General features: G+C 39.6%; 1 protein-coding gene and 1 long non-coding RNA gene across 2 annotated transcripts; one reads left to right on the top strand and one right to left on the bottom strand.

The window, feature by feature from the left end:
• Positions 1 to 1634: 1634 nt before the first annotated feature.
• Positions 1635 to 12502, top strand: slc26a3.2 (solute carrier family 26 member 3, tandem duplicate 2). The gene is made up of 21 exons (XM_061251837.1): positions 1635 to 1730; positions 2480 to 2656; positions 3046 to 3185; positions 4346 to 4456; positions 4836 to 4999; positions 5355 to 5519; positions 5673 to 5825; positions 6058 to 6140; positions 6260 to 6407; positions 6578 to 6691; positions 7469 to 7546; positions 7666 to 7761; positions 8288 to 8394; positions 8529 to 8598; positions 9333 to 9425; positions 9773 to 9868; positions 9990 to 10217; positions 10507 to 10561; positions 10893 to 11029; positions 11701 to 11769; positions 12334 to 12502. Exons 2-21 carry the CDS (start codon positions 2526 to 2528, stop codon positions 12358 to 12360), a joined length of 2265 nt encoding a protein of 754 aa, XP_061107821.1. The 5' UTR covers positions 1635 to 1730; positions 2480 to 2525; the 3' UTR covers positions 12361 to 12502.
• LOC133135079 (uncharacterized) lies at positions 11671 to 14254 on the bottom strand. The gene is made up of 4 exons (XR_009709363.1): positions 13986 to 14254; positions 12831 to 12930; positions 12065 to 12425; positions 11671 to 11870 (listed from the first exon to the last, which is right to left on the bottom strand). It is a non-coding gene; the product is annotated as an uncharacterized LOC133135079 (long non-coding RNA).
• Between the last annotated feature and the right edge of the window lie 389 nt (positions 14255 to 14643).

The following is a 14643-nucleotide window of genomic DNA, read 5'->3' as shown; positions in this document are numbered from 1 at the left end:
GTGACTGATGAATTTACACATCTTCACAGAATACAATTTTCACCAGGCAGATAAGTGAAGAAACATACCTACATACCTTATACCTAAAAATACCTAATCTCCTAAAGGAAATGATCACTAATATAGTGATATAGCGATCACAATACCCACGATGACATAGAAAATTTGGCCATTTGGGATTTCAATCACTGTAAGATATACGCTAAGCTCCCCTTACGGGCCATAAATGCCAAGGACAAGTAAGGGGAGATTAGAATAGCGATAGATTTCACACTTGGGCACGCTGGAGCAGTCTCATTCATACAGAATCCAGTGTAGCACATGACTCCTGCCCACACTGGTACTGTGCCCATGGCCAATTGATAACAAAATTGGAAGTGATTGCTCAAAACACTTCTTTATCCCAGCATTTGCAATGTGACTAATATTTACTTTTTTTTGTACTACCAGGCTGATTATGGAGCCCTACGTTTCAGCCCTGCTAAAACCTTTATTTCATAATCTGCCAATGTTGCAATATTGTACGTGTTTTCAACTCTCCCTACAAGTATACATACATACCACCTGTTTGATCATCTACGAGAACTAAGGAATAATTATTAAACTTTTAATGTGTATTTTGTATGATGTATTGGATTATATACATGTGAATAATTAGGCTATGCTTGCTATCAAGAGTGTATCCAGCACTCATGGCAGGTCTTGGATGCTCCATGAATCACTGTTTTGAAATTCCTGTGAGAAAAAAACAGCATTGGACTACCCATAATGCCCATATTTTCCATTTTCCCAGCCAGAAAATATGACATGTCTTTAATCATTATTCATAACTTTTTTATAAGCCAGTTTTGTAACTTCTTATCAGCTGTGTAAATTCTTTCAGAAGTATAAAAAAACTAAATAAACAGATAAAGCAAAAAACAAATCAGATCTACACATGATCTGCACTGAACTCCAGTGAGGTAACAAACAATTTTACACTTGAACTCCAGCGAGGTAACAAACCATATTGACTTTTACATCTTGCAAGAACTCATATGACATAGACAGTTGCCTATGTTTGATATATTTCCAAAAGAGAGGAGGATGAATAATGACTTATTCCTGAATGACTTATTTAGATGTTCTTATAGAGAACATCTCACAGAGCTTATGTTACCATCTGATGCCAGTACCCCATAGCCTCTTCTTACAATAAAGCCCATCTTGTTATCCCCTTATTGTATTATTGTCTTCTAAACATAGATAAAACTAATATAAATAAAAATCTACAATGGCAACATGAGCAAAAAACATTTCTATTTAAAAAAAGTATTATGTTGGTCATTGTGTTTTGTGAGTATGTTCATAAAATCTTTTGTCATCTCTACAATAAGAGAAATTCAATGAAATGTTAGATGCTGAGGTACTGTGCCCTGTAGTGTTAGTATTACTGTAAGACTGCTTTAAAATCTATCTGAGAAGTCACTATTAAGTGTCAGGCATGACGCCAGATGTTTATAAGGGGGCACAATGGTCAAGGATATGAGAAAGCATATGCATTCCTCTAAGGTGAGCATTATATCTGCTGTTAATAATTATAGATATGATAGCTTCAAAGACGGGACTCGTGGACAGAAAGGCTCATAAGCATAAAGAGCTGTAGGACGACCCTCGGTGTGGAGCTTCAGGAAGAAGGAGATTTACAGTTTGGACTGTTGAGATTTTTGCTTGGACATTCTCAGGACAAGGTAAGACCTCTGCGAGAAATTAATTGTAATTAGTTTGAATTATATATAACAATCCATTTTTGTGTTCATGTACAATTTTCTTTGATCTATGAATTTAAAGGTACACCAACAAATGCAACAACTGGTTACCTGGTATCTAAAGACTTTATAAAACTGATAAATACACACCAGTATTAAAATGTGCTGAAATCAGTGAGCATTACCTTGACTTACACAAAAGAGCAGGTGCTTGTGTTTTTCCTCCCAGGGACGGTTAGGCAAATTCATTTTGGTGGATTCATAACTCACCAAGTGGAATTTACAAAGACAAAAAATCACAAACAATGCTCTGTTGATTACAAAGTGTTCCTGACCAAATCAGAGTCAAACTACATACTCTATACTACAATATATCTCTTTTCTCATTTTATGTATGCTATGTGTTGAAAATGAACTGTTACTCAGTATTATGTGCATAGCTGATTTGTCCAGTACGAATGGGCATAAATAAAGCAGTATTATATCATTTCATTTTGTATATTGTATGGTCTAATATTTAACTTTGGCCAAGCAATACACATGGGTATTTCAACATTTTTTACAATTGTTTTCAGAGAGTTATTACTTAAAAAAATTCTCCCCGAGGCTTTTTGTTGAATACTCAGCCGCACATCATTTAAAATATGACTCTGTTGTTAGATTTTATGCCCTGGCTCTTCATTCCATTTCTAGTTGATTCACCCTCTTTCTCTTTACTCCCCATCCATAAGTTCCACTGTTGGATCTGTTGGAGTTCATCCTGTAGACCAACCCAACATGTTGCGACCGACAGCGGTACAGTACACCATCAACAGGCCCCTGTACTCTGAAGATGATTTTGCCGAAGATCATGAGAAGAACTATAGGCACCACAAGACCCTGTTGGACCATGTGAAAGCATACTTCACGTAAGAGTTCTCCAACTGTCTCAAGTTCTCGTCTGCATTTTAAGTCATCCTTGCTGCTTTGACATCCAGTTTGAGTCACTCAAATGTGATTTATTGAAACAATCTGTTTGACTATGTGTACATTTTCTGAATATATAATCCAGCTTTTAGATTCTGTTGTGTGCCCATAGCATATACAATTATTCTGTCACTCAGTAAACACATCTTCTTTCATCCTGTATAGTATAGACCTTTTCATGAGGTATGATAATATCCATACAGTATATCAGCAATAACAGCTATTAGATTTAACTTTCATGTAAAATGATACTTTAATACTTTTTTTAAAAATCCTATCGTGAAGATAACTGAAGAGTAAAAGTATATTTTGTCTGCATTTTGTGTTTCAGCTGTGATTCTAAGCGAGCAAAGAATGCTGCTCTTTCTCTGTTTCCCATTATCGGATGGATGAGAATCTACCGCATCAAAGAGTGGCTTCTGAGTGATGTGGTGTCTGGAGTCAGCACTGGACTGGTCGCAGTTCTGCAAGGTAAACACGCCACCTGGCACATGGACAAAAGTGCCTCATCTCAGCACTAAACACATGCGTTTGTATATAAACATCAGTATCAGTATTTTGACTACTGTACTGAACTACTGTATATTACCCAGCCATGTTCTGAGAAAAAGTCCATTAATTCTATAAATTGTTTTATAATATTAATTGTTACATTTATTAATCTGGAGTTTTTATGTCTGTACATCTAAATCGGCACTTGACACATTATATAAAATTAAAATAAATGTATGTCCACCTGTAAAATTTGAACTGGATTATATATTATATAAAAGTATATATTTTTCGTCTCTAGTGATGCAGCCAAGAGTGAGGCACATTTTGTAAATCGTTTCTGTAAAGGGGAAAACACTGCCACATAGCAGCACATACAGTATTATCCTTAGTTTCCCCCCTCAGCTAAACCTGCATAATCTGTTTACATGCCCTTCATGAGAACATCATGAGTATTGAGTGAATCCAGGATGATGTGAATACAGACATAAAGTAATAGTTAGGCATAATGATAAACACTGTGGCAGTGGATGCTTTGCCCTGTGGGGCTAACAGCCACTGCTGGCACCAGCGTGGTCTGGATTTGGTCCATGTACCAGAAAAAGAACAGCGCTGTAAATGAACGAGCCACTAGACAGATTCTTGAATGGCATTTTAAATGTAAGGTAATCCAGTTACCCCCAGGAAAGCTCACTGAATCACTGATGCAAAATATGAATAAAAACTTCAAATACACATTACTGTCTACAGCTGTACAAGATGTTTGTCCCAATTCCAGAGATTCTCCATTTGTATGTGTATTGTATGTTGTCATTTTGCAGATTGCACCTTTTTTTTTACATTACATTATTGACATTTGGCAGACGCTCTTATCCAGAGCGGCGTACAGGTTGATTAGACGGAGCAGGAGACAATCCTCCCCTGGAGCAATGCAGGGTTAAGGGCCTTGCTCAAGGGCCCAATGGCTGTGCAGATCTTATTATGGCTACATCGGGATTAGAACCACCAACCTTGCGTGTCCCAGTCAGTTACCTTAACTACTACGCTACAGGCCGCCTGTTTTGCACTGGATGCCATAGTATTGCTAATGTGATTCAAAAGAGAGTGATGCACAATCTTTCACTATTTTGCATACTCAGGTCTGGCCTACAGCCTGTTAGCCTCCCTTCCTGCTTGGTACGGACTGTTCGCTGCCTTCTTCCCTGTCATCAGCTATTTCTTCCTTGGGACCTCCAGGCACATTTCAGTGGGTAAGCAAATCAGAGGGCTGTCTCCCATATATCACAAGCTATTAACCAATGGCCATAACTAACCTCAACAGCATAGACAACCACTATGAAAGTGATATAATCTAGAGAACAAAGGTACTGCAGATGCAGAAGCAACATGACTCACGACTCTCAAGTCAGTAATTATTATGCATCAGCTGAAGAGCAAAGTTCTGTGAGTTAGTGTGTCACAATAAAAATCAACTGAAGAAGTGTGTGCCATTTCATATCTATTCACTTAATCAAAATATTTACAGGGACTTACAGTGTGCCTGGGTGTGTCTGTACTGTATGTGTGTGTGTGTGTGTGTGTGTGAGAGAGTCTTGGGTAAATATTAAACCACCAGCCTTTCCTTTTTAGGTGCCTTCCCTGTTCTTAGTCTAATGGTGGGTGCAATGGTGACTCGGCTGATCCCGGAGGAAGGGCCCCCACTGTACAACATCACAGGCTTAGACGGGCTTTCCCCAGACCAACAGAGGGTTGTGGTGGCCGCCTCTGCCACATTCCTCATGGGAATATTCCAGGTATGCTTCCCTGTCTGTATGTCTCTCAGCTGAGTGTAACATGAATAACACTCCCCAGTCTGTCTCTCAGCTGAGTGTAACATGAATAACACTCCCCAGTCTGTCTCTCAGCTGAGTGTAACATGAATAACGCTCCCCAGTCTGTCTCTCAGCTGAGTGTAACATGAATAATGCTCCCCAGTCTGTCTCTCAGCTGAGTGTAACATGAATAACGCTCCCCAGTCTGTCTCTCAGCTGAGTGTAACATGAATAACGCTCCCCAGTCTGTCTCTCAGCTGAGTGTAACATGAATAACGCTCCCCAGTCTGTCTTTCGGCTGAGTGTAACATGAATAATGTTCCCCTGTCTGTCTCAGCTGGCCATGGGGGTGTTCCAGGTGGGCTTCATTGTGATGTACCTGTCGGACACACTGGTCTCTGGGTTCACTACAGCAGCTGCGGTTCACATCCTGGTGTCACAGCTGAAGTTTGTCCTGGGGCTCGTAGTACCGGGCCTAAGTGGACCTCTTTCCATGTTCTATGTGAGTAAGTTTTTGTGAAATAAACTAAATATTTTTGTTATTAGGTGGGAGCTGAAATGACTGCATCTGGTCATTTTTAAATAGTTAGAAAGAACACATTGAGGTCCATAACATAATGGCGTTCTGCTTTTTGAATTCACTGTTTTTACACAGACCCTTGAAAAGATTTTTGTGCAAATCACGGACACCAACATTGCTGACCTTGTAATATCCATCGTTGTCATGGTGGTGGTGTTCATCGTAAAGGAACTCAACGATAGGTACAAGTCCAAGCTTCCTGTGCCCATCCCCATAGAGGTCATTATGGTGAGTTTCCCATCACATTTTAATATTATTAGTAATCAGATAGAAGGCTCCGCGATTGGGCATCACTCTGATATTTATCATTTCTATACTTTAGCATAAGTGATTTTAATAAATTGATTATTTGAGCATGATTATTACTCTCTGACATCCCAAGCAAGTACATGTAACTGAGGAAAAATTATACAGAAGTTATCAGAGGCATTTCATTGGCATTTTATTTTCTACTTTTTAGACCATTATAGTCTGCGGTGTCTCTTATGCATTCAACTTCAAAGAGAAATACAAAGTGGACGTTGTGGGACAAATACCAAAGGGGTAAGAAGCTACACATTTATTTGTTTATAAGGGGGCACATGTGTTTACACATATTTATGTTTTTCCCTGCGGTACAGAAATATGCTCCTATTGCCTACTCACACTCTGATTCATGACAGATTTGAGCCTCCCCTGGCCCCCAATGTGGAGATCTTCCAGTACACTGCAATGGAGGCCTTTCCCATGGCGATTGTGGGCTTTGCAATAGCCTTCTCTGTTGCAAAGGTCTACTCTATCAAACATGACTACATCATTGACGGCAATCAGGTAAGTTAATAAAAAAGTTGTGTCTGTTAAACACTACCAGTGCTTCTGTATTCAGGAGCCCTTGGAAAGAATATACTGTGGGTCAGTGTAACCTTTCAAGTTCTGCGAAACTGGCATGAAACTTCATATAAGTGTTTACTTGATGTGCGTTGGGTTTCTCGTTCCTCCAGGAGCTTATTGCTTTCGGAGTGAGCAATATCTTTGGAGCTTCCTTCAGGTCGTTTGCAGCGAGCACAGCTCTCTCCAGGAGTGCTGTGCAGGAAAGCACTGGAGGCAAAACCCAGGTAAAGCCCCCCTCGACTGAAGCAACTCCTATTAAGACAAACTGTGCAGTGGGGGCGACATTGGCTCAGGTGGTAAGAGTTCAGTCGTTGCTGAGTGCCAAGTGTCCCCGAGCAAGACACCTAACCCCCCAAATGCTCCCGATGAGCTGGTTGGTGCCTTGCATGGCAGCCAATCGCCGTTGGTGTGTGAGTATGTGTACGAATGGGGGAATGAGAAGCATCAATTGTACAGCGCTTTGGATAAAGGCGCTATATAAATGCCTACCATTTACCATTTAAATGGCACCAAAGTCAGCATTACATAGACCATTCTACGTGACATAGGATGCACCTTTAAATGCAGACTGCTTTACGTGTTAATCCATCCCCCTTATTTTCTTTCTAAAACGTGGCGATTTGCAAGGAGTTCAGATTTAGAATCTGCTCACACCTGCTTGCTCTTAACCTACAGGTCTTCAAAGGCATCTCTAGTGCAGCTATAGTTCAATGTGGTGGCGCTTTTCGTGATCTCAGGCTGCATAACTTGACATTTTCACACTGTTGTTAATTTTCACACTGATCAATATTTCTCAATCTTGCAAATCATAATATTCATGCTGCAGATTACAACTGAAAGGGCAGATTTTTGTTTGACTCAAGAACATTTTTACAAGTTATGAACATTTAAATAGCATGAAATCAAAGTTGAATGCAGTTAAAGCATGCATTCATTTCCTTAATGTCTTATTTAATTTCTAAGCATATACCCAACCAAAATGTTAAACATGAACTCCACAGATTGCTGGCCTGCTCTCTGCAATCATAGTGATGGTCGTCATTTTGGCCATTGGATTCCTGCTAGAACCACTGCCAAAGGTAAGGCTCAACTCCTTCTGCTGTCTGAAATAATCCTGGTCAATGTTTCAATGGAAAAACGTAACACAGTGACTGTGCAATGATCTCTGACCTTTGACCTGTGGTCTGTGTGTTGTCAGTCAGTGCTGGGGGCAGTTGTGATTATCAATCTGAAGGGGATGCTGATGCAGTTCAGAGAGATTCCCTACCTGTGGCGAAAGGACAGGCCGGACTGTGTGAGTTATCTCTATTCCAAAATCCAAACAGTAGCAATGGACTAATATGTCTGAAAATATCTCATAGTGAAAAGATATGATAATGCAAGACTGAGGGGGCTTTCTAACTGAAATAATTTATATTAGAAACACTCTTATCTGTAAAATTCACATTTTAACAGGTCGCCCACTCCTAAAACGTTAAGGTTATTTGTATGTCCTTCATTCATGTAATGGATGGGTTGTTTTTTACTTTTAAATATATATTTTTTAACATGTGCTTTATCTCAATTCCAGTATTTTTGTGTCTGCTATCTACTGTCCTCTCATTAGCCCTGCTCTGTATGATATAAGCCTTGCATTGTAAGGAGTACTGGATTCATTTTGATTTGTATGGGAAAGATTGCCCACTACTGGCACATCCCCAACACTAACTATGTAGCCTTCCTTGGTGGCCACCCAAGCAGGCCCTCAGTATAGTGGAGGCCACGTCATGTCAAGTTTATGAAGCACACATTTAAGGTGTCCCTCTCCTTGTCACGCCCAGGTGGTGTGGATTGTGACCTGCATTGCTTCCATCTTGTTGGGGCTTGATCTGGGTCTGGCTGTGGGCCTGGGAGCTGAGTTGATCAGTGTGGTCTTCAGGACTCAGTTGTAAGTATGAACTACTTATCTTTCGACAGTGGACAAACCGCGGAACTATTTTGAAATCTTTGGCCTTAGCATTTGCAATAATTCCAGTCCCATGGTATAAATATAGTGACATCTGTCCTCAAATTGGTCCCCAGCCCCCGCTGCTCTGTACTGGCCAACATCAAAGGCACAGATATCTATAAGGACCGCAAGGACTATCTCAGTGTAAGTCTGTCACAGAGCTCTTTTCATGCCTATTAATCTGTCTTTGCCTCATCTCAAATCTGAAAGTACACTCGGTGAGCACTTTATTAGGAATTTATTCAACTTTTTAAGTCTTCTGCTGCTATCCACTTAGAGGTTTGATATGTTGTGTGTTCAGAGATGCTCTTCTGCGTAACACTGTTGTAATGCATGGTTATTTGCGTTACTGTCACCTTCAACCAGTCTGGCCCTTCTCCTCTGACCTCTCATTAACAATATGTTTCTGCTGCAGAACTTCTGCTCACAGGATGTTTTTGTTTTGCGCACCATTCTGTGCAAACTCTAGAGTCTGTTGTGCATGAAAATCCCAAGAGATCAGTAGTTTCTGAGATTCTTAATCCACCCTGTCTGGCACCAACAATCATTCCACTGACAAAGTCACTTGGATCACATTTCTTCCCCATTCTGACATTCGGTCTGAAAAACAGCTGAACCTCTTGACCACATCTACATGCTTTTATGCATTTAGTTGCTGCCACATGATTGGCTGATTCAATATTTGCATTAACAAGCTGGTGTACAAGTCTACCCAAAAAAGTGATCACTGAGTGTATATCAGGATGATTAGATTCATGTTTGTAAATCAACTGGATGTTGCTTTTGTTAGTGTGATTTGCTGTTATTCTTAATTTACCTTGATATTGTATACTGGGTCAAGTTTTGTCTCCTAAATGTACCTCTTTGTCACCTTTCAGATCTATGAGCCTGAGGGTGTTAAGATCTTCAGAATACCTTCACCTATCTTCTTTGCCAACATCGAGTTCTTCCGAGGAAAGCTGGTTGAATCTGTATGTGGATTGTATACAATTGGCTTATTTTTATTATTATTAACCATTGTATTGCCTAGTGGTGATTAATAGTTGCAAAAACATTTTTTACATAAAAGGTCTAGGGACATAAAGGGCACTTTTCTTAGAATGTCTAATCTAAAATGTGGTCATATAGATATCATAAACACACAGCCAATGTGGTATGACTTAATCTTACAGATAAATACGTTTCTTGTGTGCTACAATAACTTTTATCTGCCCACAAAGGCCTTTTTATTGATGGGAAAGAGATTTGAAGTTAATATAGAGTTAGTGCTCAGTTAGCTGAATTTAAAGTGGAATTGAACTTGATGGTGTTGTTTCAGGTTGGTTTTAACCCCCTGCGAATACTGCGGAAGAGGAACAAGGCCCTGCGGAAGATCAAGAAGCTCCTGAAGAATGGGGAGCTGCAGATGACAGACGTGAGTCTCGCGTTGTGCTTGTCACCACCCCAACTGTGACCTCCATGTTTATGTTCATAACTTTAAAAGCTATCATTTCACTCCAGTCCTCCTCACCACCCTGTGCATTCTCTTGCTGCAGAAAGGACTGCTGCACACAGGCTCAGCTCCTATCGAGGAGTCGGAGGATGAGAGCAACATGGAGGGCCTGGATCAGCCCACGGATTTCCGGAACCTTCCCATCCAGGTCAACTGGAACTCTGAACTTCCTGCCAACATCTGTGTCCCCAAGGTTGATGTCCACAGCGTGATCCTGGACTTTGCCGCTGTCTCCTTCCTCGACATCTCTGCACTGAAGGGCCTCAAAGCGGTAATGTTCACTTTGCACAATTTAAAAATCCTTCAGTGCAGCGTCTGACTGAGGCCCTTTGGCACCTGTGTTGAGAACCTTTGGAATGTGTGTTGAGTTCCATGTGCTCTGATTAGCTACTCACTGCATGTAAATCATCTTAGTGCCAATCTTGCCAGATACAGAACAAACAGTGTTTATGACTGTTGCCAATTCTGAAGACAAACTTTTGCCTGACCTTCACATTACTGTGCTGTGATATCCCAACCATGCAGTATACACAGTATCTCAAACCTTTCCCTTTTGTTAGGCATTGAAAGAGTTTATCCGAGTGGACGTGGAAATCTACATTGTTGCGTGTGATGGTAAGTTGTCAAAGTTAAAAATGAAATAATTTTTATGTGCTATGTGAATGAAAGTCAAATGAACCTTAAACAACAAATGTGAAATCATATTTTCCCATTACGATGGGACATTATTTAACTTAATACTATTAATATTTATTTATATATTTTTGCACCCTTGAAAAAAATGTACACAAGCAATACAGATTAAATCAATAAGAGGTAGTATTGTAATGACTGATATTAACTCATGGTTTAATTGTTACCAACAGTCAAAGTGCTAATGACAGTTTTTGGTGAAAGATGCAATACTAACAGACTGCCTTAGAGTAACAAAATCTCCCAACTATAGCGTACATTCTGGAGAAGCTGCACAGCTGCAAGTTCTTTGACGACGAGATCAAGACGTCCATTTTCTTCCTCACGCTCCATGATGCCATGCTGCATATTCTAGAGAAACACCCAGAGGGCAATGACACAAACATTAAGGTACCACTTTCCTCATCTGATTGGATGCTTAGTCTGATTTCAGTTGCATATTGATGATGCCTCAGTGGTCAACCACTCGTTCACTGCACCTTGGCTCAACTAAGAAATCGGAGCATTTGTCACGGGTTTACTAACCGTACCTATCCAACCTTGAACACAATGCCCTCAAATCCATTTTGTTAAAAACTACATTCTCAGTCTCCCTCTTGCACCTGTTAGGGCACTTAACTTTATGTTGTAGGTTTACATATTAACTACTGCCATGCGTTGTGGGACAGATTACTGTATGCACTTATGTAAGTCACTTACCAGTAACATAAATATAACAATCAGCCTTTGTAATGAATTACTGCTAATTGCTTTGACTAGTGTATAGTATAATGTATAGTGACTACAGAGACAAGAAGCACATTTATTACAGGGTACAGTTACAGGGAATTACCTTTAAAGCATGATCACAAATCCAAGGCAATATCTGCACCGGTACAATAACACCAGCAGGCTTCAAAAGCACTGCTGCTTCAAGATGTAAGAACTAGTGAATGATAATGATAATATAACATGAACATTCAATAACATAATATACAGAAAAATTTAGGATGAACTGATCCTTTGGATCAGTCTTCTTCTTGCAAGCGTTGATTATACTGGTGTATCTTGTTCTCTTGAAGGTTATTCCTTACAATTTCCATGACCCCCAAAGCAACGGTGGGGGAATATTGCGGAGCAGGGACAAGTTGGTGAGTATCAGGGCCAACCCAATCTCGCTTCCCATTTCCTTCCCAGAGTCAAAAACATTGTGTGGATTCTTCTCTGTGTGGAGACTGGATCACTACTGATTCTGTAATACAATTTATTATAATTCACACGAGAAGTCAGTCAGAGAAGTGTGTCCAGCTGACAAACCTGCATTAAGTGCAAGTGTATGCTCCTAGTGTTACAAAACTGTCCATGCGCTGTGGACAAAAATAATAGTGCCACTCAAAGGGGAGGGAGGGTTGTGGTCAGCAAGGTATTCTCTGTCTCACTACATACCTTCTCTGGTCAAATGGGGTGCATAATAGTCAACCAGCTGCTTCAAATGGGCAGTCCTCTGGGATGACAGCTGTGCAGCTCAGCTGGTGTAGAGTAAAAAGTAGCAGCTGGCTGTATGCATTTCAGAAGACGTGCATGCTACTTCTGTGGACAATGATTCTTTTTTGATGAAGGGGGCAGGCCTGTAGTTAATAAAGCGGAGTTAATACAGACTGAATAGAAAAAAAGACTGGGGAACAAAGATTGAAACTGTGTGGTTCTGTCCTCAGGTCTCAGACTCAGAAACCAAGTTCTAGACAACTTCCTGCGGCCCTGAAATGGAGTGGTGGCACTTCCTGTTCCCCCTGGACTGAATATGTTTCTGAAAAAGAGAAATTGAAGAAAACATTTGCACGTGATGACATCCGGACAAAAGGCACATTCAATAGTGCTGTTTAAGTAATACATCTTTATTTCACAGAGCGTTCTCATTATCACATGTTGTATGATAAAATTTGATATATATTTGAGTCACACTAATTAATCAAATGTATTTATTTTGTAATTACATTAGTACTCGTGTATTTATTTATTTTTGTAAATTCAAGCAAAATATTTTTACATCAACCGTAAATTGAAGCAAATGCTGCTTTTAGTGTACATAATAGTTTTGCAGAACCTTTGCTTTGCAGAATATGTAATATGGAAATGTACTCATGGAGTTTATAATAAACATCCCTGAACAAAATTTTTAAGTGTCAGGCATTTCAATGTCTTAATACTCAACTGACAATGATGACCTATCCTCACACTGCGTCCAGCATTTAAAAGTCCAGTTTAGTTGACCTCCCAAAAAACTGTATCAGGTTTACTGGACGCAACAGCTCCTGAATACAAACACATTTTCAAATATAGGTCTGAGGGTACACACAATGCCACAATGCATTACTATTTCAGTCCAGAATTTATTTAGTTAGTGGAAATCATGTAGGATAAAAATAATACTCAATACTTTTCCATGTGTGGTGTTAAACTATTACATTTAATTAAGGCATTTGCATAGGTATTCATTGCATTTTAGCTTATGGCACTGTAACATTTACACAGTTTAGGAATAAGACTGTGATGACTTCATTCATCTTCAGGGTCTGTAACAGAGCAAGAAATGTAATAGCGCCTTCCTGAGGCATGTTAGTGTATAGAGCTGTGCACATTGTAATTCAAGAGCATGACATTATGAGGTAAATTGGTCAAAGTGCTTACCTTGTTGATTAGTCTGTAGCCCTGAGTCCCAAATATATTAAGGTAAGTACAAAATGTATGTTTTTATTAAAAAATAAGCCACTTAGTTATACAGTGGTTAGACAATCATCCAATAGGTCTCAGCCTCTGTGAGGGATCTGGAACAAATTTGTGTACTTCAGAAAAATGTTGTCTGGCTTGGGTTCAACTTTTTGGCAAATGCACCAGGGCACTATTATAAAAGATATAAAAGGGTTCAAGAATAACAATTATATGTTGACTATATCATTTTCAAGCATGTGTTAAGGGGGCAAAACTTAAGGGGTTCATAAAAGTGCCTACAGTCTCAAATATTCCTAGTAGCCTATACTTTACTTTCAAATTACTTTCTATTTTTTCCTCAGAAGAGATATTTTAACAGCTTTCTTATGAGAAGCATAGGGAGTCATGTCATATTTTCAACTCAATACAAAATAATCTTATATTTGGCTTGTGTATGTGGAAGTTACCCAAAAGAGCCAACAAATGTATGACATTGTCAATTACAGATGAGGCAGTGTCAGACTTTAAAAAGAAGACCACCAAATATTGAACTAGGCCTATACCCGACAAATGGAAGAAGTCGTCCTATTTTATGATTCAAAAACATAGTTGTATTGACATAAAGGCACTAAATAAGGCATAAGATGCAATCGCTTACTGTTTTCGACCCGCCTTCCATTTTCAGCAGACTTAGGAATGAGCACCTACGTCATATTGTTATTAGCTTTGTAGCATTGTGAAATTAGCATTGTTCGCTGTGACCGCCGAAGGTAATGTTAGTTAAAATAACCCAAAGATGTGTTGTGTTTCAATGCAACAACTTGCGTTACAGTGACACACTAGTGCACAATTGGCCTAAACATGCAATGTTGTGTGTGTCACGGACATTGAACTTGAACTTATCCAGCTAACTCAGTAACCCTGGTTCGTGATACCCTCCGATGCGAAGCTAACTAGACAGCTAGCTAGCTAGGCATGCAAGTTACTCTTATCCTTAAAAACTCACTATAGCTAGCTAACCTACAGCTAGCCGTAGCCTATACATGATAGGGACGCTGTCTTCACAATTGAGCGCAATGCTGAGTATAGGAATGTCTTCACAATCATCTGGATAATTCATACAGTCCATTGATAAAGAATCAAATGTCGATGCTGTCCATTTCTCTCATATTTACAACAAAAAGAGCTGCTTGTGTACACGACTCACCAGAGATCATTTCACGGCATGACTTCTGGTGTTTCTGTCAGCAGCGATCATTTAGTCAAATTGTTATCCATACTAACAACAATTTCAGAGTAATTTAACGAAAAACCTC

The sequence above is a fragment of the Conger conger genome, chromosome 8, assembly GCF_963514075.1.
Source record: "Conger conger chromosome 8, fConCon1.1, whole genome shotgun sequence".
In the NCBI taxonomy this organism is placed as follows: Eukaryota; Metazoa; Chordata; class Actinopteri; order Anguilliformes; family Congridae; genus Conger; species Conger conger.
This window is presented reverse-complemented; position numbering and strand designations above follow the sequence as displayed.